The 23,988-nt window shown below is 54.3% G+C and overlaps 9 protein-coding genes across 9 annotated transcripts; 5 read left to right on the top strand and 4 right to left on the bottom strand.

Moving 5' to 3' along the window:
* Window positions 1–32: 32 nt before the first annotated feature.
* G647_08405 (uncharacterized protein) lies at window positions 33–1,262 on the bottom strand (the record flags this gene model as incomplete). Its single annotated transcript, XM_008732716.1, has 1 exon — window positions 33–1,262. The coding sequence occupies one exon, from the start codon at window positions 1,260–1,262 to the stop codon at window positions 33–35; it is 1,230 nt and encodes a 409-aa protein (XP_008730938.1).
* Window positions 1,263–1,585: 323 nt separating this feature from the next.
* Window positions 1,586–2,101, top strand: G647_08404 (uncharacterized protein; the record flags this gene model as incomplete). The annotated part of the gene is made up of 1 exon (XM_008732715.1): window positions 1,586–2,101. One exon carries the CDS (start codon window positions 1,586–1,588, stop codon window positions 2,099–2,101), a length of 516 nt encoding a protein of 171 aa, XP_008730937.1.
* A 1,798-nt stretch (window positions 2,102–3,899) lies between these two features.
* Window positions 3,900–5,862, top strand: G647_08403 (uncharacterized protein; the record flags this gene model as incomplete). The annotated part of the gene is made up of 2 exons (XM_008732714.1): window positions 3,900–3,950; window positions 4,012–5,862. 2 exons carry the CDS (start codon window positions 3,900–3,902, stop codon window positions 5,860–5,862), a joined length of 1,902 nt encoding a protein of 633 aa, XP_008730936.1.
* A 1,082-nt stretch (window positions 5,863–6,944) lies between these two features.
* Window positions 6,945–8,273, top strand: G647_08402 (uncharacterized protein; the record flags this gene model as incomplete). Its single annotated transcript, XM_008732713.1, has 1 exon — window positions 6,945–8,273. The coding sequence occupies one exon, from the start codon at window positions 6,945–6,947 to the stop codon at window positions 8,271–8,273; it is 1,329 nt and encodes a 442-aa protein (XP_008730935.1).
* A 1,070-nt stretch (window positions 8,274–9,343) lies between these two features.
* Window positions 9,344–13,987, bottom strand: G647_08401 (uncharacterized protein; the record flags this gene model as incomplete). The annotated part of the gene is made up of 1 exon (XM_008732712.1): window positions 9,344–13,987. One exon carries the CDS (start codon window positions 13,985–13,987, stop codon window positions 9,344–9,346), a length of 4,644 nt encoding a protein of 1,547 aa, XP_008730934.1.
* A 634-nt stretch (window positions 13,988–14,621) lies between these two features.
* G647_08400 (uncharacterized protein) lies at window positions 14,622–16,973 on the bottom strand (the record flags this gene model as incomplete). The annotated part of the gene is made up of 1 exon (XM_008732711.1): window positions 14,622–16,973. The coding sequence occupies one exon, from the start codon at window positions 16,971–16,973 to the stop codon at window positions 14,622–14,624; it is 2,352 nt and encodes a 783-aa protein (XP_008730933.1).
* A 329-nt stretch (window positions 16,974–17,302) lies between these two features.
* On the top strand, window positions 17,303–18,661 carry G647_08399 (uncharacterized protein; the record flags this gene model as incomplete). Its single annotated transcript, XM_008732710.1, has 1 exon — window positions 17,303–18,661. One exon carries the CDS (start codon window positions 17,303–17,305, stop codon window positions 18,659–18,661), a length of 1,359 nt encoding a protein of 452 aa, XP_008730932.1.
* Window positions 18,662–19,401: 740 nt separating this feature from the next.
* Window positions 19,402–20,484, top strand: G647_08398 (uncharacterized protein; the record flags this gene model as incomplete). The annotated part of the gene is made up of 1 exon (XM_008732709.1): window positions 19,402–20,484. The coding sequence occupies one exon, from the start codon at window positions 19,402–19,404 to the stop codon at window positions 20,482–20,484; it is 1,083 nt and encodes a 360-aa protein (XP_008730931.1).
* Window positions 20,485–20,699: 215 nt separating this feature from the next.
* G647_08397 (uncharacterized protein) lies at window positions 20,700–23,906 on the bottom strand (the record flags this gene model as incomplete). The annotated part of the gene is made up of 1 exon (XM_008732708.1): window positions 20,700–23,906. The coding sequence occupies one exon, from the start codon at window positions 23,904–23,906 to the stop codon at window positions 20,700–20,702; it is 3,207 nt and encodes a 1,068-aa protein (XP_008730930.1).
* Window positions 23,907–23,988: the final 82 nt, after the last annotated feature.

The raw sequence follows: 23,988 nt of genomic DNA, 5'->3' as shown, positions 1-23,988 counted from the left end.
GGAGAGTCGTGGAGTGGTTGCTGATTTCCGTGTCAACCGCCACTGCCGGCCTCTTTCTTCTTTCTTGCTTCTTCCTCTCTTTCCTTCTTCCGCTGCAGATATCTCTCCCTGGCTGACATCTTGTCAGCCTCAGTGACTCTGCTCTTATTCTTCTCCTGCTGTGCTTTGTTCTCCTCGGCCTCGGCTTGCTTCTGTTTCTCCAGCATGTCTTCGATCTGCCGCTCCATCATACGTGACTGCCTCTCACGTTGGGCTTCACGGGCATCAAGTGCCTTGGATGATCGCCAGTATTCTTGTGGTCGAGCACCTTCTTGTTTCGTCGTCGCTTGTTGCTCCTTGCCAGGCTTCTTCGGCGCAACATTGAGGCCAGCGGATAGAAGCTGTCGCTTGTCCACGACTTCACCCTCATCGTTGACCACAACCCTGGCACCTCGTTTGTTCAGATCCTCAGCGATCTTCGCGTCGGATGTTTCTTCATCAGCCTCCTGCTCAACTTCGACACCACGTTCCTTCCTCTCGGCGGCCTGTTCCTCGGCCTCCTTGATCATCTGCATCCGCTCTTCATCCTTCTCCAGCATGCGCTTGTGGAACGCTGTCATGCCACCACCTTTCCGCCGGCGTTCTTCTTCGGCTTCTTCGCGCTTCTTCTCTTCCTCTTCCATCTTCCTGATTTCCTCTTGTTGTTTCTTGTATGCGCCTGTCACGAACTTCTCCTTGTCGGCAAACTCATCTCCTTCGGCTTCTCTTTCCCGTTGCAGTAGCTTCTCTCGTGCTCGCAGCTGATCTCGCTTTCGCACTTCTGCGCTCTGTAGTAATGAGCCCATATACTTCGGTCCCGAATCTTGTGCGCCGCTATTGGAGTTCTTTTCCTTGTGTGCATGAAATGTATCATAGACCGCGTCGTAGTCGTACACCGAGGCGTCAAGCTTGGAAGCCTCTTCATCGTGTAATTTTGCGCTCCTCAACGCCGACAGGTTCGTGTACTTGTCGCTCCCAAGCGTAGGTCCGGGGGATTTCCCTTTCGCGGGCTGCAAGCCATACGACGAGAGCTTTGGCGATTTTTTGGGAGGCTGCCCCTCATCCTCGTCGTCGCCCAGATCGGTCAGCGGTCGGAGGGGCTTCGAGGACTTCTTCGCTCCATATGCTGGGGCGGGCACATCTTCTGGAGCGTCGTCATCTTGGTCGAAGAATGCCTTGCGCTTTTGCGCTGGCTTTGAGGGTCCCGACCTAGCGGCATTGAGTCCAAACGCAAGCGCGGGCATTGCAACCGGCTTCACAGACAGACTGATCGAGTAAACGGGAAAGGAATGGCATCGACTACGAGTCCCACGTATTCCGCCGTTTCGGTGCTTTGGGAGATTAATGCTCCCCCAGATACGGTAGAGCAAACATAGATTTGCGCTAAGATAAGATAAGATGGGGCTCGACTTGCTCTTGCATCAACTTCTTGCCTACAACAAGCTGAGCCGGCAAGGTGTCGATATCACCATATTTCCGCCCTCATACCCTACTCTTTGCCTATGGAAGGCACTTGACGTCTCACCGGCTTCTGTCCTTCTTGCACAACGACCATATCGAAAGCACCATGTCTTACTATTTTGTCATCATCTCTCCGACGGACACACCGGTCTTCGAACTGACGTTTGGCACGTCAAAGGCCGGCGGCGATGGTGTTGCCCGCTTTCGAAACGCCGAAACCTCACGGTACATGAACCAATTCATCGTCCATGCCGCTCTGGACGTGGTCGAAGAAGTCCAGTGGCTTCAGCCAAACATGTGGCTCAAGGTCATCGACAACTACGCGCCGACCAATTCCCACATCAGCTGTTTCATCACGGGCACCAACGTCCGATTCATGCTTCTCCATCAACCCTCGACGACAAACGCATCCGCCGGAAGTAGGACGTCCACCATCTCGTCGACGTCGATCCCTCAGAACCCGACCAGCCCGCAAACGGAGGAAGCCATCCGGCAGTTCATGAACGAAGTCTTCGAACTATGGGTGAAGACTTTGATGAACCCGTTCTACACGGTCGGCAACCAGATCAAGAGTCCGATTTTCCGCCAACGAGTCACCGCTGCCGGCAAGAAGTGGCTATAACGGGCTGTGCGGTCTTTATACTGGAGTTTGTCTTTGTTTGTTTGCAGACATGGCAAACTGATGATTGTGACAAAGCCGAACGTTAAGACCGTAGCCGTGCTTCGACCACGCGATTACTCTTTTTGCTTATCTGCATGGGCTGCGCTCCGACCACAAACACTTATGCTCGAATTACGTGGTCAAAAACGACGAGTTTTGATGCCGAGAAAACAACTCACATTCCAGTCCTATGAGCCACGCCGCGCCACGCCGCGTTGAGATTTAGACATTTGCTCGAAGCACGAGTGATCCTGAAGGAGAACAAGGAGAAGCTTAAAGCAACATCTGACACAAATTCATGTGAGTCGGTCTCGATCCTGTGATCGCCCTCTGGGCCATTCGCTGACAGTCTACTCGTAATCCCAGAGGAGCGATCGCAACGACAGTACACTTAAACCCTCCGGAAGGACACGCTCGGCCACAAAGGATCGAAATGGCACCGATACGCGACTTGGCCTTACGCGCCCATCACCAGAGTGTGCCGAGGTCATCTGCCAATTACCTCGACTGGCCACTGTGGGCACAAATATTGATCGTCGTCGTGGGCATCACATTCTGGATCCCGGTCTATTTCCTTGTCCAGCTGCTGAAGGAGTTCTCATGTCTGCAAAGGTGGCGGGACAGACGAGCCTAGGTGGAATCCACACGTCCCTCCTGGCTCGCGGTTGGAGTATCGATATCAAAAGAGCCCGCTGACTGGTCAAATCTTGAGAGCTGTAGCGTTGTAGCATCTGGCGGTCACTGTCAGAGGCGGGAATTGAATGTCATGTCAGCAGGGTTCTCATCCATATCATTGTCCGCAAGAATATACCTCTAACATACAGCCATGGGGCTGAGCCCACGCCGCCGCTGCCAGCACCACCACCGTGAGCTAGAAACACAGCGTCCTGAGAGAGAGAGCGGGAGACTAAAAGAGAGTTACAGTACAAAGACGGTGAACATCAGCGTCAGTATTGCACGCCGTTTAGACACGTGACAAAGACTGATTTGATTGCATGTTGGACCGCCATTTGCCTATTAATTATCCCTATCCCGACAACAGGTACAATCGGTTGTGGGCTTGTATCAGGACCCTCTTCACATATCATAAAGGTACAATCGGTTGTGGGTTGTGTTAAGACCCTCTTCACGTATCATAAAGGTACAATTGACTGTGGTTTGTATTAGGGCCCTCTTCACCTATTATAGAGGTCCAACCAAGGCACGACCGGCCCACCACAGGTGTTGTTGATGTTGTAGACAGGCATTGCCTACTTAGGACGTACTTTCACGCAAAGACAGATCCACAGTCCTGGCAGGACACAGGACACGCCTTGAAAACTATAGTAGATACCTAGGTTGAGATTTCATCTAGGGAGACTTCTCAGGCATCGCAAGGTCCACGAGAGGCGTCGTCTGTAATGGCAATAGTATGTAGAGCTGTTCGGCGTATCCTTGTACTATCAATAGACAAGTCGCAGTGGTCTTGTAGAGCGGTAAGGACAATGCAAGCCTCTGTCGACGCCGACATCGATTTATAACGACACGAACAACGACGTCGTCATCGCGGTACAAGGCCCAACGGCGCCACTGGTGACAATAAGGGGAGCATCGCGACGCTCAGGGACAGGTGCGCCATCCTGCCGCCCCCCTTCTTTTTCTTTGGCCTAAATCTTGCCTTTGACTCCGGCTACCTCTTCTTCAAATAATCTGTTCGTCACGATCCCTCCTTCCTTACTCTCCACTGGTATCGATGGAGATGACTAGCGGCTCAGCGACAATGAAGGCCTGCTGGCGGCAAGCACCTCATGGCAAAGGATATGGGTTCTTCGTAAGTAGCGACCTAGCCTTCTGCGTCCTGAAGGCGTGGGCGTTGGCTAACGAAGTCACAGGCGTCTCAGGACTTCAACGCTGGTGAAAAGATCTTCCTTGAACCTGGCTTCGGCGTCGTCCCAGAGTCACCACAAGACTTCAGCCCACCATTCCCCGGTCCAGATCGCGTTGGAAGCGGGACCTTCGCCACCATCTGCTTCCACATCACCGAAGAGATGTATCGAGTGTACCACTTGATGACAGACCCTGAACTTTCGCGCGGAAGCTTAAACTGCACCATCCAAGAGGCGGAATTCCTCTTCACTCGCCCCGACCGGACACCCCTCTATGATCACATCGTGGAGGCGGCCTCCTTGCGAATGCGGAGCCTGGATGACACCACAATCTCCAAGAGCATAGTCCGGATGGCGGTAAGATTCTTTTCTGACGCTGGCGAGTACAAAGTGTACATGGACGACGTCGACGACAACAGCACCGGATTCGGACTCATGACGGGCTCCATCAACCATTCCTGTCAACCCAACGCGGAGCTGTACGTCTCTTGCGACCTAAAGCAGTCAGCTCCGTTTAAGCAGGTCGGCTGGTACCGCATGCAGTCTCCTCGCTATTCAATGCTGCTCCAGGCCACCAGAGGCATCAAGGCCGGTGAAGAGATCACCATCTCGTACGACCGTGCGAGTGACCATTTCCCGGAAAGTCGAGAATCTCGTCTCGAAGACATCAAGAGAACGTACGGCTTCGATTGCCGCTGCGACGCCTGCATTCGTGAGGAAAATGACCCTCTGATCATGCGGTTGAAGGATGATGTCTTGAGATTGCTGAATGACTTCGAAGACTATGAGGAGATTCCGGCGCCCAAGATGTACCGTCGGGCCGCATACATCCTGGACGCACTTGCAGAACTTGGGGTGGACGATTGCACTGTCAAATCAATTTGGGACATGTGCGCCGAAAGAGCCTGGTCGTCCTGTGACATGATCCGAGTACACTGGTTTGCCACCAAGGCATTACAACATGGCCAAAACATGTATGGTGGACCGGCAGGACTTGAACGACGAGAGATGCTTCAAGCATACGTGATGCTGGGGCGATCCAGAATCAACGCAGGTCTCGGCAACCCCGACATTCAAGGCTATACCACGATCCCAACAGATGGGTATGACGTGAAACAAGCAGATCTGGAAGAACTGATGTTCGCCTTGCAGCACACCAACGCCGAAATGTACTACCCCTGCCTGCAACTGGTCGAAGGGAAAGTTCAAGAGATCAGCAGAAACGTCAACCGCAGACGACTGGCTAGAATCGAGGCTGAGCGAAGGAAGGGACAGGAGGAAATCAGAGCTGGCAAAGTCGCCGAGCAGGAAGAAGAGAAGCTGTACAACAAGGGCGTCGATGAAGTCATGTCGATGCTGGAAGAGTCGCCCACGGAGCCCAACAGGAAGAAGAGGGAGAAGAGGAGAGGGAGGAGGGGGAGGGGGAAGAAGGCGGCCAAAGTGGCACAGGAAGGCACGAAGACGTCCACGGCGTCAACCTCCAAAGTGTCTTCGGAGGGCTGCTCGGAGTCGACGGCTGGCTTCCACTCACGATTTACCGCTGAAGGGGGTGATCCCGAGGGCGTTTCCAAGCAAGAATGGCATGCAAATGCCATGAGCATAGACGCTATGCGCGTCAACAAGGCACGCGATATCGGGCACCTGCTAGCGGCTAAGGATGGCTATGCCATCAACAACGAGAGCTACATCCTCAGCACTCGTCGGGATTCAGTGTGCGGTCGTGTTGAAGGCCAGCGCGAGCTGGTGGAGTTGGGAGCCAGGGCGTTGCGTCGGGAGAGGACACATTCATTTGGGAATGACCAGGGGCGGAGGGATATGTTGAAGCTGGCGGACGTGCGAGAGAGCAAGGAGTTTTGAGGTCCCGCTTGCTGGCGGGGTGGTCTTATGGTTTCTTCTGTAGAACAATGAGATGAGATGGAAGATGAAGATGGTGAACAGACGCGAAGTTCGGATAATCTTTACATGGCGTGTCCTGATCCGATGTTTAGCCGTCAAATGCGCTTCCAACGACAAGGGTTGGTACGGAGGATCGTAAGGGTCGTCAACTACGGAGGATCGTTAGTGACATCAACTCCACCGACAGTAACTCATTGCTTTCCACTCGACATTAACTAGTATTGTTTATCTCTGCGACATCACCAGTATCGTTGTCTATGAATATCGACCAGCATCGCTATCCGTTGTGACAGCAACTAGCATTAGGGTCCGGTGGCAGGATATCCTACAAGAAGTTACCACCATTAATACCACCAGTACGCTCTCTTAGCAACAGAACAGCTACAGCTACAGGCAGTCGTCACCACCAGTCCATCGATACTAATTGTTGGAGACACGGTGATTGAGGCGATATACATAAGTTGTCGTCGTTCCCTGTCACCATCAGCGACATAGACCCGACGGTCCCCCTACTAAGGCGTCTTCCCGGACAGAGTATTCAAGGACATAGTACTGGCATCCTGCCCTTCTGTGCTGTCGTCACAACGACCACCTCGACATCCTATCTGTCTGTCCTGTCACGGGCGTCGACTATCCACAAATCAGCGGATTCTAATTTGAACCATAAAGGCTGAATATCCACTGGGGTTACCTGCACTATCTATACTGCGACGTCAAAACCCCCAGCTCAACGTCCCTCGTCTGGCGTGAGCGCGGGAGCAAGGTTGTCTACTTAGTTGGTTAGCCCGCCATTCTTCGAGCTTGAACCGGGTTGGAGCTAAACAACGACATCACCTATTCAACCGCGGGCATTATCCCGAGTGCTCAGGACAACACACAGTCGTGTTGAAGGTGTCACATTGAGTCGAAGCGGATTCATCTCAGACTGGGCGCTATCGACAAACAATCACACGGTCTACATCTACCATCACCACGAACGGTGCTCTGACATCTGAACCTCCTTCTCTCACTCTCTCTTTCTCGCACCCACCAGACGTAACAAAATGTCCCACTCCAAGCGCAACACCTCCCTCGCGTACTTCACCTCTCATGAGCGCTCACTCCTCCGCTCAACATGGGGCACACAATCCACGCGCCTCACGCGCGAGAGTTTCCTCCCCTTTGGATTCTGTCGATTATGCCTATCTTACGCGCGCGATCCCGTATGTTGTTCGGGCGTTGGCGGTGGTGGGAGCGAAATCAAGTCGAACACCGAGAAAGACAAATCCAATCCCAGACCCCAAGTCCACCTATTTTGCCGCGAATGCGCCCTCAACGACATGATATCCCAGCGGCGAGAAATTCGGCGTCTCGAACGTGAAACCCAGCTTCGAGAGCGCGAAGCCCTCGAAGCACAGGCTATGGAGGCGGAACAGCGACAACAGAAGGAACTCCAGCGCTTTGAGCGGAACGAACTGGGGTTTGAGGATGAGGCGGCGGCGAAAAAGAACAAGAGGAAGAGGGGAGCGCACGACGCGGACGATGGCGACGACGACGACGACGACGACGATGATGACCACCATGGGAATGCATCAAGAACTCAAGACAAAAGTAACAGCAGTAGTTTCTGGATCCCCAGCGTCGCCACTGCTACGGCCGCGACGAACTCGAACTCGAAATCTTCCCTTAAAACCTCAAAGCCCAAGAAAGTCCATCCTATATGTCCGGCCTCAACGCCACACACGCAGCATACATACTCCCTAAAATCGCTCATCTCCGTAACGTTCAGTCTCAGCGACTCCGATGCTCGGGGAACGCGTACCGGTGGCGAGGGCAGCCCAGCGGACCAGGACCACGACCAAACAAGCAGAATATGTCCCTCGTGTAAGAAGGTGTTGACGAATACTTCGCGCCCTGTGCTCGGCACGGCGGAGCAGTGCGGACACGTCATTTGTGGGAGTTGTGCGGATTTGTTATTCCAGACACGTCAGGGTGCGGGCAGTGCTGCGGACGACAGAAAGCCCACGCCCGCGCCGAGAACCGTCATCAGGTGCTTCGTATGTGATGCGGATTTGAGCGGCATGGATGATGGAGGAGATGGAGAAGGAGAAGACGAAGACGAAGACACCACCGATGGGAAGCACAAGCACAGGCATAAGAACGCCAAACTCAACCACCACACGCATACGGACAAAGCCAAAGAGAAAGAGAGAGAGAAAGATGATGCCAAAGCCGAAACCAAAACCAAAACCAAAACCAAAACCAAAACCAAAACCAAAACCAGACCACACAGACAAGGCAGACTCGTCGAAATCAGCTGCGAGGGAACGGGCTTCGCGGCGGGCGGAGGCTCTAGCATGGCGAGGCGTGAAGGCGTGGCTTTTCGGTGTTGATTGCTGGGAGTGTAGGGAAGGGAGTGTGGCGGGGAGTGTAGGGAAGGAGAGGATTGATCAAAGCAGCGGAATGCAATCATCAGTAACGGTGCGACCATGTACGGTATCAAGTAGACACCATACTGGTGCTGTCTTGATGGTAATGTGGTTGATTGTACGGAGTAAACTACCAGTCTATCCAAAGCACCAAAGCACCAAAGCACAACACCAGTGGCAAGCACCAGGTGCCACCCAGCAACGGGCAGTGGCGGGCATACCAGGCGCCGCCTGTCCTCACATACGGGGTGTCTGTGCGTTTGTGCGTATCTACGTATATAGTACGGTTACTGTACTCTGTACAATAAGCTACACCAGGCTGATCAGAGCTGGACAGCGTAACAGCGGAGGCTGCTCCATCTCGGAAAATACTTTATAGCCATCCTGATGGCAGGTTATATACACGCATACTCCGTACTTTGTACACACAAATAGATCGTGCACTCACAGACACGTAATATATAGGTTAAAGTCCTAGTTCGACAACACCACCATCTATATAGACATGCATATATACATATATACTTACATATAGAGCAGTACTCGGAATCTGCTGTATTCACGTCCAATGAATTCGAGGCAAGCCTTTTACTTGTGCTTGTGCTCAACGCACGCACCGGGTATCCCGCCTCTGTGACTCGCATCACACGCAAAAAATGACACCAAGCAATACTTAGGCAAGGCAAATAGAACACAGGCAATTAGAACAGAATGGATTCAATACGAAGCTGTGCCGCTCAATCGCTCGCTTGCCAAAATGATAGTGTCGATCAAGGATCAAAACGCGGGTAAACAATAAAACTCGAGACCAGACTCGACGTCGACATCGACATCGATCTTCGAGACAAAGAAATCCACAAGGCTCTCCCACACTCATCTCATCGTCCCATGAGCGTGGTCTAGCCTGCCTCTGTTCCCGCCGTCACGCATCTTCTGCCTCTGTTCGCTCCGTCACGCATCTCTGCTGGTCCCAGACTCACTACAAGTACCAACACCATTCATATCCATCAGCAGACACCTCTCGACAATGACCACTAGTCCGCTTTCTCCAATCCTTCTTCGCCCTCAAAGTCAACGCTGACATATTGGGTCTCGTCGTCGACGCGACTCAATATACTGGCCATCTTCTGATGATCCTCCAGAAAGTCTTCGCTCATTTCGTCAAGCTGTCGGATCTGCTCGTGAATGCCTGCCAGCTGTCCCGCCACGTTACGTGGTTTCTTATCAGTGGCAGTCGTGGTGTCGTCGTCGTCTTCACCGCTGCCGCCTCTCAGCGCAGGAGCGTCTTCGACAGGATTGGCCCATTTACTCGATTCCAATCCTGGCTTCGACGTCGCAGGTGATTGCGCGTTCATTGACTTTCTCTTGGGACTTTTGCTCTTCCGGCGAGGCTTGGGACTCGGCAGCGCAATGGCCTGAGTCTTCAACTGCTCCAGCTCTTTCCGCGCGGTCTCGGCCAGCGTCCGTTGTGTCTCGATCTCAAGCATTGCTCCTTCGAGCTCGACTTGGAGTGAACTGATGATCTTGTTTGCATCGGCCAGGCTTGCATTAGGGGCATCGGTATCCTTCGAATCTGGCTCTTTTTCATTCGCCTTCTCCATTGCATGTAGGCGCGTGAGGGCCGTCTCCAGCTGAACCTCGTACTCTGCTCTGGCTTCCCGAACGGCTTGCTCATGCTTAGCCTGCAGTGCCGAAAGCTCGTGCTGGGCGTCAAGGTACTTTCTGTTCAGCTCTTCGAGTTGTGATGGATCTAGGTGCGCGGCGGCTTCCTTTGCAGCCTCGAGCTCTCGCCTCATGATGGCCAGAGCGGATTCCCGTTCCTCGATGGCAGCAACCATCGCCTTGCTGTGCTGCTCTTCAAGCTCTTTGGTCCGCTCGAGCTGCTGCGCATGAGCCTCCTTTGCGGCGCCAAGCTCTTTTCTTATCGCTGCCAGGGCGGATGCATTCTCCTCGATTGCGAGATCAACTGCTTCATGTTGCTTTTGCTCCAGTTCCTTGGCTCGCTCCAGGTGCTGTGTGGCAAGGGTTTCCGCTTCGGTGAGCTGTTGCTTCAGGGTGGCCAAAGTGGATTCCCGCTCCTGGTCCGCCTCCGCGTGTTTCATTTCTAGCTTCTGCGCCTGCTCGTGGGCCTGAGCCAGCTGTTTCCGAAGTAGGTCCAGCTCGGTCGACGATTGGCCGGCTTCGGCAGCCTCGCGCACCTCCTGTAGCTCCGCAAGGAGTTTGCCTAATGCCGCGTCGTGCTCCAATTCGAGCTTCTGCACCGCTTGCTCGTGATCCGTTTGCGCTTTGCTCAAGCGGGAACTAGCGGCCGCATTCTGCTCCTCCAGTTGGTCGACCTGAGACTTCCACTGGCTCTCGAGGGTCTTCATAACCTCATCCAATTGCGCATCGTGGGTTTCCTTCAGCTTCTTTTCCAGTTCTTCCACCTCCAACTTGGCGGCCGATCGAGTCGACTCGATGCTTTTCGCGTGATCTTCTTGCATCTGCTCGACCGCCCGCTGGTGCTGTTGTTCCAGACTAGCCTGCAGTTCAGCCAGTGATTTCTCGTGTTCGGCGCGCAAGGCATCCAAGTCTTCTTGAACCTTGGCTTCCAAGGCGGTCTTCGCGGCCACAACTTGGTCATGTTGGAACTGAATCTCGCTCATGCGAGCAAGCTTCATCACAGATGTCGACATGTCTGCTCTCAGTTTCTCGATTTCGTCATTGAGCTGCTCTTCCTTCTCTCGGCTGTCCTTCTCTGTGTCTTGAATGATACTCTTCATCATCTGAGTTTGCGCTCTTGCACCTTGAAGGTCCTGTTGGATCGAGTTCAGCTGTGATTCTAGCTGACGCTTCTCCTCCGCGAGACTCGAGCGTAGCTCCTCCAGAGCCTCTTCCCGGCTTGACTCGGCTTTGCTCTCCATGTCTTGAAGTTGTTTGGCTTGCTCTTCCTTCAAGGCGTTGATTGTCTCGGCATGACGGGATGATATCTCATCTTCCACCAGTTTCAGTTGCTCGGCATGCTCAGCCTTGACCGTCTCCATGGAGTCATCGGAGAGTTTCAACTGATCCTCCAGACCCTGGATTGCTGCGGCATGAGACTCTTTCAACGAGTTCAAAGAGACTTCGTGCTCGGAGGTTCGTTGTTTCTCCAGATCTTCTAGTTGCGAGCTATGACTCGCTCTGAGTTCTGCTATATCCGCCTGTGCCGCATGAAGCTGTTGCTCGAGGTCCCGCACTCTCTCAATGTGGATCTTCTCCGCTTCTTCAACGGCTCTCTGCTGCGACTCAGCCGCCTCGGCCTTGATGCGATCGACCTGTTCAAAGTGACCGGCTTCGATGAGCCCGAGGTCTTTGAGCGACGCATTCATCTGGTCCTCCAATTGCTTGATCTGAGCTGCATGTGTCTTTTTGAGGGACGAAACCTCCTGTTGTGACGCCTGAAGCCTCTCCTCAAGCTGCCGAATTTGCTCGCCATGGCCGTTCTTCAGAGCATCAAGTTCTTCGTCGTTCTTTGACTGTAACTTCGACTGGAGATCCGCCACCTCCTTGGCATGAGCAGCTTTCAGTGCGGTGATCTCCTCTTCATGCTTTGACTGGATTCCAGAGTGGATATCAGCAAGCTCCTTTCCATGGGAAGCCTTCAGCGCAGCGAGCTCTTCCTCAGCAGATTTACTACGAGCCTCATGGTCTTTCAGGATCGTTTCGTGGTTCGATGTGGCCTCGAGAAGAGCACTCTTCGCTGCATCCAATTGGCTTTGTAGACCGGCGAGAGCTCCCTCGTGCTCTGATGCCTTGGTCACTGCTTCATCCTGTATCTTTTGGAGCTGTGCCTCGAGGTCTTGGATCCTGCTCGAATTCGAACTCTTGGCAGCCTCAAGCTCGGCGTTGGCAGCGGCAATGTCGGCTTCCGATTTCTTAAGCATGTCCTGCAATTTGGTATCGCCTGAATCTTGGGCTTTCTTCAGCTGGTCCTGGGCTTCGCTCAACTGTCGCTTGATAGCTTCTAACTGCTCAGCCTGGGTTTTCTCGACCCTTGCTAAAGAGGCTGCTGCTGTGGCAGCGGCATCGGCCTTTTCTTGTTGCAATGTTTTAATCTGCTCCTCAAGCTGTTTGATTGTCCTTGATTGCGCGTCATCCGCTTCTTTCTTTGCCTGCTCGAAACCCAAGACCTGATCCTTCAAGGATTGAATGACCTGCTTCTGACGAGATGCCTCTTTGTTGACCTTTGCAAGCTCCTCCTGCTTTTGGGTGATCTCCTTCTGCTTGGTGGCGACCTCGGTCTCCACCTGGTCCATCTTCCGCTGGCTTTCGGCCGATTGTGATTTGAGCTGGACTTCGAGGCTTCCGATCTTGGTCTCCAATGTGTTCTTCATTTCGCTGTAGCTGTCTGCCGCAGACGCTCGCTCGGCAGCTGTTTTGCGAAGTTCCTCCAAATCCAACTTCAACTGAGCGGCAACATCTTGGGATGCGGCAAGTTCTTGCGACAGCTGGCCTTTTTCAGACTCGTGTCCATCAGAAAGCTTTTGCAGGCGTTCTCGATGCGCATTCTCCAGCTCCTGGACTCTGGTCTCGTGGAGAGACCCTAATTCATCGATTTTGGCTGTGTGCTCCTTGCGAACTGCTTCGGTGGCTTCCTGCACACGACCGCTCTCCTCCGCTGCACTCTGAGTGGACACTTCCAGCTTGGCCTTCAGTTCCATCAATTCGGTCTGCAAAGCCTCAGCTTGGGCTCTGCTTTCAGCCAAGTCCTTCTGTAACTCGGTGACAGAGGCATCTTGAACTTCCTCAACCAAGCGGGCGTCGGCATCGTCATGAGGCTCAGGAATCGATCCTCCGGCGACAGATTGAATCTCTTCCAATTCTGCCGTTGTAGGCACTCGACCATGCTTCCGTTCGTAATCCCTGACCTTTGCCAAGTCTGACTTTAGTTTTGCGATTGTGGTGGCAGCCTCTTGATCCATGGAATGTTGCTCTTGTTCATCGGCACCATCAGCAGTCATGGCGGCTTGCAACATACTGTTGACGAGTTCAAACTCCCTGATACGTTGCTCGATTAAGACTGACCGGGTGGACTTTCTCGATCCCAACGCCGGACGGACGGGAACAGTCATGGGCTCTGTTTTAGACGTAGTGTTTTCCTTATTATCCTCCGACTCGGCGCCTGATTTGACCACGGGAGAGGCAGGTATTGTGCTTAGACGTTTCCTCTCCCCAACCGATGCGGCGCCGGTGGGCCTTGACGAGGGGACGAGAGGTCGAGTCCGAGCGGTAGTCGGTTTCGTCGCCGTCGTTGAGGGCTGGATGCTAGTTCGCCGCGCAGGGGTGGCAGCGACTGACTTTGTAGTAGTGGAGGCTCGATCAGAAGAGGTAGATGCCGCCAGCGACATCCGCTTGGGCTTCGCAGAAATGCCATCCTTTGTCTTTTCGTCGCCCGAAGGTTTCTCGTCTACCGTGCTGTCCGAGTCTCGTTTCTTGTGGGTAGTGGTGGTGGCAGGCTTGCGAACAGTGGACGAGGTGGTGCTGGGTCTCGCTGGCGGCTTGCTCAGCGAACTTCCGACAGCCGGTCTGGTCGCAGAAGAAGTCGTGGACGGCCGCGAGGTTGTGGGCAACCTAGGAGAAGCAGTCTTGGTCAATGGCCTCGTCGCGGGCTGCGCCGTTTTCGGCCTGACGGTTGTGGTCTCATCCTTCTTGTCCATGGCTGCGTGCTCAACAGGAAATCTGGCGAGAACAACGTAGCAGGAGAGGTGAAGGGAACGTGTTGAAGAATTGAGGGAGAGGTGTCAATCAGGCAAGGGCCGTGTCTCAGACCTGCTGGCCGGTGCTGGCATCGAGCGATTGGCAACGAAAAAATCGGGGAGCCGCGACGCGTTTATCGATGTGACCGTGCGAAGCGTGCCGGAGCGTGATATGGAGGTGTACCCAGTAAATGCCCGGGTCCGCCGTTAGGCAGGTTAGGGTCGCCCCGAGTGCCTAGGCTGCCTGTTTTGGGGGTTAGTGGTGGGACAAGGAGAGGCCGGTAGGCTAGGCTAGTGGTGGGCAGGTGTCTGTAGGCTTGGCTAGGGGTGCTAGGCACCTACGTAGTGTCCTGTAGCCCCGGTGCCCACACCATGAAGCCACCAGTGACGAGGCTAACATTTCCATCACAGACATTCTCATCCCTGGCTTCTTCCCCGAGATTATCGGTTTCAGCCTTTCGCTTCACTCGGTCCTGTTTTACATGGCTGCCTCAAAGTAACTACACAGCACGGAGGACATGCTACTCTGTACGGAGTACAGTAGTCGGGGTATCTCTGGTCTGCACAAGCATGGTGGTACATGTTGTGCTCAACTTCAACCTGGAACACTCTTCAACCAGTCCCACTCGCCGCTCATGTCCTGTTCAAGCTTGCTTGACATGATCTGCTTGCACCACTTAGCCTTGGCCACGAGCGTGTCCATGTCATATTTCCCCAGACACCGGCTATACTCGTTCATGATTTCTTCCCACCTTGACTCGCCCGTGAATTTCTGCAGCCCATTGGTGAGCGCCGTCAGTTCTCGGTCAGTCCATTCCGGCTCGTTGGGGGCAGGAATATCTTCTGTCGGTTCTCGACGAATATTTGGTCTCCTCCGTACAGCTGTGCCCTTGGTCTGGCGTAAATGGTGGTTCGGTGCCTCTGTTTCGTCGTTGGCAATGTCGTCGACGTCGACAACGTGGCCTTGTTCGCTGGGGGCGGATTGGTGCTCGAAGCCGGCGTTCTCATATTGATAATCACTCCTGGAGCGACTGTACTTGGTGCGAATCGAATCTCGCCATGTCCGATGCTGCTCTTCTAGCTGCATCGAACTCTGGATTGCTAGACGGTTGTGTTCATTCAGCCACCGCGACCTGCCACTTTCTACCAGAGCCTCATTGTAGCGCTTCTTGAGAGACTGGATAGGCTGCGCGATCTCGGATTTTGTCTTGCTCTTGACGCCACTTTCCAGCCCGGGTCTCGGAGTCCACTTGCTCGCGCTGTCTACCAATTTCTCTGTGATCTCCAGCAGCTGGCAGATTTTTCCGATGGCATATGCGCTGAGCCTGTTGTTCCGAAAGTAGCTCTTCAACGCCAATACTGACAGCTTTAGCGAACGGCGGATTAGATGTCCGTAAATGTCTCGAACCATTTTCTGTCTCTCTCTGTCAAAATGCATGTCCGGCCTGTAAGAATATCGGCATATCTCGTGGCAACGTTGTACCAGAACGCCCAGTTTATCCAACTCTTCGTCGCTTAGCTTCCTTTGGCGCTCAGGGTTTGCTGTATGCATCCCTTCGAACACAGCGGTCATCTCTTTGAACGAACGGTCACACGCTTTGCCAAGTGTGGATTGAACCTCTTTTGAGGCCCTGTCCTCTGCGACTTCAGTGGCACCGACCAGAGCGCTAGTCCAGAGCTCCTTACAACTATGGAGGTCTACAGCCTCTTCAGCGCCCGCCAGCTCTTTGTTGATTATTTCTTGGCGCCGCGCCTCGTCTTCGGCCGCTTGCCGCTCTGCAGCTCTGCGATCAGCTTCGGTATGGGGTCGCTGAGACTGAGGCCGCGCCTCAGAAGGTCGATGATGTTCCTCTCCCTGGTGAAATTCGGTCGATACAGTGTCGGGATTGGCATTCTTAGTCTGTCCGTAGTCCTCCGAATCTCCTCCTGTGTCGCCATTCTCTCTTCGCTCGTCGGGGAGTATCTCCTCCGCTGATTGGTCATCTTCTACTGTGCGATCTGTAGGTTGGCCATCTCGAGCAGCTCCGTCGAGAGGCTGGTGTCTCATTCCCGCCAGCCTGGCAGCCTCTGCTAGTGGATTGATCGCCCCTGTTGCTGGACGACGATGTTTCTCGATCCGGGTTTGCTGAAGATGGGATCGCTGAACAGCTTTATTGGGTTCCAGAGACTCCGGTAGAGGAGATGCATCCCTAGCTGCACTCGAGAACCGGCCACGAGGTCCACGACCCCTAGGAGGCTTCTCGGCGGGCCTGTCCGGATGTGCGGCATTCGGCGCAGCTTCTCCAAGTGGTTGTTCGTCGAGCTGGGAGGCCGGCGCATCATCCTCTCTCTCAGCAGCTCCAAAGATGTCGTCCTCATCGAGGTGTCCTGCGACAGCCGGGGAAGTTGACACGTTCTTTGGACGACGACCTTTTCTCTGCAAGGACTTGGCTATTTTTGCCAACTTCTCTGTCTCCTTAGGTGGTCTTCCACGGCGCTTCCTTGGTGAGTCATCTAGGTTGATTCTGGCGTTTGTGCGTGTTACCAGTTCCCCATGGCCCTTGAAAGGCGATGCTGTATTTTGAGGCAACGTCTTCTTCAGCAACCGCAGCTTTTTGACCGGTTCTGTCGATGCACGCGGTGCCTCCTCTCCATCATCTTCCGCCGGATATTCAAATAGATTTCGATTGTTGGGACGCATCGGCGCGGACAGCGACTTGCGGGCCTGTAGCCTGCCAGATTGGCGCCGTGGAGAAGTCGTTGTTACGGCCAGATGCTGGAGCTGAATCCGTTTTCTGGAGGGGCTCTCCACCGTAGCATCACCACTTGAAGTCCGCGTTCTCTTCTTAGAAGGTGGCCGAGCGGCGCCTGCGGCTTCCTCATTTAGGATTGCGGTAACATCTTCGGCGTCCTGCTCGTCAACTTCGACAGATCGATGCACGGCCGAGCTGCGCGTGAGTCGCCTCATGAATGGTACTGGAAGAGGACATGAAGATATGGAGGATTGAGTCCGGGGTACTATGGCTGGCGTGTCGTCGCGTTCAGTGCGTTGAATGCGTTGTGGGGGGGAACGAGGCTCTACGGCGCCGGATTCGCGGCGAGGACCCAAAGAGGCAAGTTAGACGTCATCGGCAAGGCTGGCGAACAGCCTCGTCAAAGACCGCACGGACCGTTGGCCCTTTTTCTGCCTCCTGTCTGCCACCATGATCTCTCCTTCTGCGCCAGAGTGATCTCCGCTCTCTAAATTGTAGTTTAGATCTCGTTCTACGGAAGCGACTGCGTCGAAGCAACGCGACCATGGCGAGTTTCCCGAGTCTGCAGAAAATCCCCGATATCACAACTCATCACTTCGAGAAACCAGTCAAGAAGATATACGATGGGCCGGACGTCTCTTTCTTTCTCACTTCTCTCGCCTACGGCGATATCATGACATATATGCTTCAATTAAACAGATCAGTGGTGCCACGCAAAGGCCACGTCGGCGAAGCAGCCACAACCTCAACCTGGGTCTTGAACGCCGAGGACATCACCTTTTCAGACGCAGTTTCTAGATTACGTGCTTTACTGGACAAACTATCGCGCATTGTTGATGATGTCCCGCCAGACACAGGACCCACTAGATTCGGCAACGTCAGCTTCCGCAAGTGGTACAAGATTGTTGAAGACAGGATCGACGAACTGCTGGCCGATGTTCTACCCGAACAGATAAAGCCAGCGTCAGAGGAAATTGCAGCGTATTTGCTGGGCTCGTTCGGTAGCGCACAGAGGCTCGACTATGGCACAGGTCATGAGCTCAGCTTCCTCGCTTTTTTGGCGTGCCTGTGGAAACTGGACTTCTTTCCCCCATCGGAATCCGGCGTGGAGGAAAGAGGCATCGTCCTTGGCGTTTTCGAACAGTATCTCTCTGTCATCCGCAAACTCATCAAGGTCTACAACCTGGAACCGGCCGGGTCGCATGGTGTATGGGGTCTAGACGACAATTCGTTTCTCCCGTACATCTTCGGCTCGGCTCAACTATGTCCCGCCATTGATGAGACCGACGAGACGCCTATAGAAGGGTCCCTCGTCAACGCGCCCGAACCGTCCTCGGTAACCAAGCAGAACCTGGTGGACAAGGAGAAAGGCTCAAATATGTACTTCTCTGCCATCGCCTTCATCTACGACGTCAAGAAGGGCCCGTTTTGGGAACATAGCCCCATGCTCTACGACATATCCGGCATCAAGGATGGCTGGGGCAAGATCAACAAAGGCATGATCAAGATGTACAACGCCGAAGTGCTGTCCAAGTTTCCCGTGGTCCAGCACTTCCCCTTTGGGTCTCTCTTCAAGTGGGAAAAAGATCCTCAAGCAAAAGACCTGCCGCCCTCGACGCACACTCAGAGCCAACCACTTCGGAACCCAACCGACACTCATGCGCCGAGCACGATGCGGCCGGGCGGTCCGCCGATCGGCACTACCGCTGCTCCTTGGGCTGCTAAGCCTCCAGCTGCCCCAATTGGGTTTGCCAACGGAGTCACGCAAGCGCCGTGGGCAAGTCGAACTCCAGCACCACCCCTACCTCGAGGGGGCTTTGCAGCGGCACGAAGACAGCCGATGCCTTCCGTGAATGAGTCTGGCACAAAGCCGACCCAACAGTCTTTAGATGAGCAGAAATGAGCACATGCTAGGAGGAGCAGAACCGAGGTGTAGGATTATGATAATGAAAACTCTGCTATGATGATGAACATAGTCTTGGGCCCGTTCCGGGGCAAACGCAGCCTTTGTTCAGAAGGACCGTACTCAAGCGCGTACGAAGTACCGATGATTGTGTACTGTACTCCGTACTCCGTATTGATACTGGTATCGCTTCATGCTGGCGGAGTGGCCGCGTGCCCGTAGCGACGCAGCCACAGCGCGGAGGTGGCGGGTGAGTGGCGCATCACCAGCGCGGCGGCTTAAGTAACGCATTAGTCATCCACAAAAATCCCCACCATTCGGGTATCCAACGAGGACTGCGAACTACTCGAAATTCTGGCGCACAGGAACATTGTGATCACGAGCCACAGCACCAACACTCTACAGTACACAAGACACAGTGTAACCAGGCGAATACCGCTGTATCTTCGCCACTGCCTCGATCCTTGCATACCCTCTCCTCGCCCTTCAGGGCCTGCGCACCCAATAACCTTCCCACAAGAAATGTATTTAGCGCGCCCCCCAATCCTCACGGACGGCACCTCCCAAGCAACTCCGGGCCAGACTGATCTGTAGAGTCTAGAGACTACAGTCCAGGATCTACAAGTGGCTACCATAAATACATTCCACCCCCATCGAACTCTCCTAGCTGTTCACCCGTCCCTTGTCCCCCTTCTCAGACTGCGCGAGCCGCCACCGCTGGTGCCACCACCAACGCCAAAATGCAAGGCTTCAACATGGGCCGCTACGTCCCGCCGGACCTCGAAGGCCGCGTGTCCGCCAACGCGGCCTCGGGCAAGGGCCACGCGCTCGGTTCCCGTGCCCGCAAGCTCAAGTCAGAGGGCGTCCTGACCGTGCGGTTCGAATGCCCGTTCCCCATCTGGTGCACGACATGCCAGCCCGAGGAAATCATCGCGCAAGGAGTACGGTTCAACGCGGAGAAGAAGAAAGTGGGTGCCTATTTCAGCACCCCCATCTGGGAGTTCCGGTTCAAACATACCGTGTGCGGCGGGTGGGTGGGCGTGCGGACGGATCCGAAGAACGCGGAATATGTGGTCACAGAGGGGGGACGACGGCGCGATTTCGGCACAGACGAGGGTGGGATACGCGTCGACGCATTCGGGTCTAGCGCGGTCACGGAGGAGCAGAAAGACAGACTCGAAAAGGACGGCGGGTTCGGGGCCGTGGAGAAGAAGGTCGCGGACAGGACGGCGGCAGAGACGCAGAAGGCCAGGCTGGAGGAGTTGATGCGAGTCAGTCAGCGGGACTGGGGCGATCCGTACGAAAAGAGCAGGATGGTGAGGAGAGGGTTTCGCATCGGCAGGAGGAAGAGGCAGGCGGACGAGAGGACGGGCGAGGCGTTGAAGGATAAATTCGGCTTGGCCGTCGACATGGAGATGTTGCCCGAGAGGGAGGAGGATAACGAGAGGGTCAAGTTCTTGGAGTTTGGCGAGCAGAGCGGTGGGCAGGAAACTCTGAGCTCGACCAAGCCGTTGTTTCGTCCGAATCCTACTGCCGCTGCTGCTACTACTGCTACTGCTAGTGCCGGCGGCTCCTCGAATACTATGTCGAGCTCTGGCAAGATGAAGGCAAAAGTGGACAAAAAGGAGATGTTGGGCACCGCATTAAGAGGCAACTCTAGGATTGCGGTTGATCCATTCTTGCGCGACGAGAATCTTTGGCAACCGAGAGTGAAACGGAAAAGAGAGGATGGACAACCTGAGCCGGAACTGGAGAGGAAACCCGCCCCTGTTGACAGCAGGACCAGCATGGCGTTGGTTGGTTATGACTCGGATTCAACATGATACCCCGGACGTCAACGTCCATGCACTGTATGACTTTACGGATAGTACTCGTGTATGAGCTTTTACACCCAAGATATCTGCCCCCGAGTTCTATATTGTTCGAGTGCGCTTTGAGCTCCTCCCGTGGCGTGACATCATGTAGACCCTTAATAGGCTTCCTGTGTCCTGGGCTTCCCTAGGTCATGTTGCAAATGCACCCTCGAAGCAACCAGCAGTTAGTCCATCTCTCCCAGGCTATTCAACAACCACTCAGGCTCAGCATCGTCTTCCTCGGGGTCATGCGAGAGGAGGGACCCCGGCGTCGGAGCCGAGACAGGACTCCCTCCATGTGAAGCCTCGTTCTGGTTCAGGCTCAGGTTCAGTGTACCCTCGTCCGGTTTAGCAGGAGGCGGACGCGGAAGCGACTGTGCGGTCGATGGACCGGCGTCAGTTGGATGACCCGTGGCCGCTTCAGTATTTTCGGCATCTCCAGCGTCCCGGTATTCATGGCGCATGTTGTTGGATTCAGGGCCTCCCAGAGTGGCAGACGCGGTCGCATGGTCCGCAGCGGCGGCGGCGTCGTTGGCCGAGGCCGCGCCCGTTTCCGGACCGAGTAGAAAGCCCCCTGCTTGTTCCTCGCCAGTCGTGCTTGCTTGAGCATGCGCTTTGGATGCTTCGGTCTCAGCCACGAAGCCACCACCTACTTCATCCGTGTCGTCTGGCAGAAATCCGCCACCTTCATTGTCGTCCTCAACCTTGTCCTTGCGGCCAGATCCGCCGCTCTCTGCATTGGCGGCCGCTCCGGAATTTAACTTCTCTGCCGCGAGGATTGTGGGATGGTTATTGTCGAACATGAAACCCCCACCGTCGGCCACGTCCGACCTGTTTTCTTGATAATTACTCTGCTGCATTGGTGGCTCTTGGGCTGGCGGCTGTGGGAGCTTATGGGGAGACCGAACAACAATAACCTCTTGATGCACCACTTCTGGCGGAAGCTCGAGAGGTCTCAGATTGGGCATCTTGGAAGGGGTCAGTGCCGTGGTAGCGCCCTCGTCGCTCTCATCGGGTTCAGCTCCTTCGAGCATGAACCCACCGCCGTCGTCTTCCGGCCTATAGGTAATGTCGTCTTCGTCATCGTCGTCGACCAAGAGGCCTTTGCCTTTTGTACCTTCTTCCCGATCCCCATATTGGTGCTGCACATGCTCTCGTACACGTAGTGCAGTGAGCCAGCGTTTCCACATCGCTAGAAGGATTTTAGATCGTGCCTCTTCGGCTTCTTCTGATGCCTGCGACTCCAATGCTTCAATCACGGTGATCATTGCATTTGTCATGTTCATGGCGACGACTACGCCGTCGATGACGGCCGTGCCTTGTCGACCCTTGAATTGAAAACCTGTCACAGCATCCGCGTAGTCAATCCCAAGAATCCGGGCTGCTTTCGCGGCAAGAGCATGTCGAATGTGGACCGCCCCTGCTGGAATCATCGACGCCACGTAGACGTCGAGGTTACCGTAGGCATTCCTCGGTACTTTGCCGTTGACAACGGGTGGTGGCTCGTACAAGCTAGTCTGGAACTCCGCGTATAGAGCCGTGCCGCTGGCGGCATCTTCGTTGTCATCAAAGTCATCTGTAACCGGCGTCTGTTTCCGTCTGGGAACAGCCCGGTTCAGCGGCTGCTCCCCTTGGTTGACATCTCTTCCCCGTCGGTACCAAGCATCTGCCGTTCGGCAGACGTGGACGTCTCGTCGGCGAAATACGCTGACGAGCTTGGCGTCCTTTCCGTACCCTATCTTGACTTTCCCGGACTCACGTCTCGGGTGGATGACTTCGTTCTTGCGCAAATGCCGCTCCAAAACGTAGACTGAATGACCTCGGAAATCTTCAATGTTATTGGGCATGGGTTCGCTTTCGGCGCGCGTCTGTAGAAACGCATCCTCAATGTCATCTCGAGCTTCTCGAAAGGGCTTCTCAAAAATTCGCATAGTCTTATCCCACCATTTCTCGCCTCCCGGGGTGCTTTCGACCCGCTGTTTGCGGATCTTTGAACTGTAGAATTGAGTGTACCGTCTGCTTACGTCCTTTGCCGAGCCATCGTCTTCGAATGCAATCACGTATGTCATCTTGTTGTAGTTGTCATTGGCGTAAGGTTCAAAGCCCGTCTTCGGCTTGTTGATCGTTTGACGGACGATAGGATCCAGAGGGATCCATGTCTGTATAGCCGGAGAGAAAACCTCGACCCAAAAGATCGGAAACATTGACTCTGAAAACACTTTTCGCCTTTGTGCGCTTGTGCCGGATGTTGAGCCGTAGTCTTGAGGAGGCGCACGAATATATTCTGCCTTGGGCTTCTGCGGCGTCTGCCCTTTTGCAACCCTTGAAAAAGGCAAGACTTGCAAAGAGCACACCAAGCGGGCGTCAAGAGCAAGAGATCGAAGCAAGGCACAGAACAACTGAGCAGCTAGATCTCTCGACCCACGTTTTGAAATCGCAGCAGCCTTGAAGTCATCGAAGTCGAGGTCCTCGGCGTCATCGCTTTCCTTGACGGCGTCGACATCATCTCTCCAATAAGCACGTGTCATCCCCCGTCCGTCCATTATCCACAAGTTTTTCCATATGGAGAAGACTTCTTCAATTCCTTTCATGAAGGACTGGTTTCGCTCATATTGAGTCTTCCGTTCATCCACGTGAAGTAACGATGTAGTTTTCCGCTGGACAAGGGGCTTCAAAATGGCTTGTACTGTCTCGCTATTGCACCATTGATTTCGACATTTGAGATTCGCTAATAACATGACGAGATGTGTTTTATGCACATCTAAACGAAGCCGCTTTTCTGCAGCACTTACAGGCTTCCGTTTTGGTGTAGCACGTGTAGGCGTGGAGATTTTGGAAAGGTTGAGCTCGAGAGGCTTCTCGTCTGGTTCATCATCGTATTCAGCTTCTCCTCCAACGGGCTCGAGGTTGACATCCTCGAATTCGGGATCTGACTCGGTCGCAGTATCGAACTCAGTGAGGGTGACCTGTTGGAGCCGTGCAGATTCGGACTCCACAGGCGCGGGAATTCCATCATCAGCAGGTCCACTGAATAGATTGACATCAAGCTCAATCTTGCTCGAGGGCTCCTCGCTTGTCTTGCGGCGCTTTGATGGTCTCGGGGTCGAAGTTGCGGCATGTTCCTCCGCAAGAGCCTCGGCGAGCATGTCGCTATAGACGCCTCCGATCTCATCTTCGGCCCTGCCACGACGGTGTTCAGGTCTGCCTGCAATCTGGGTTGGTCTTTGTTTGATCGGCTTTGATGTTGATGCAGCAGCATGTTCCTCCTCGGCTGCTTCGGCGAGCAATTCGTCGTATACGTCTGGAACATCATTTTTGGCTTTGCCACGCTGACTAGTTGGCTGACGCGCTGTCCGAGTCAGTTGTTTTGCTGTGCGTTTTCTGGGCGGCATTGAATCCGACAGCTGTCGGGACTGGTCACAGCATGTCACTTCTACTCCCAATGCCGATTTGCACCGTCCCTGCCGTTATCAT

Source organism: Cladophialophora carrionii (genome assembly GCF_000365165.1).
Source record: "Cladophialophora carrionii CBS 160.54 unplaced genomic scaffold supercont1.7, whole genome shotgun sequence".
Lineage (NCBI taxonomy): Eukaryota > Fungi > Ascomycota > Eurotiomycetes > Chaetothyriales > Herpotrichiellaceae > Cladophialophora > Cladophialophora carrionii.
This window is presented reverse-complemented; position numbering and strand designations above follow the sequence as displayed.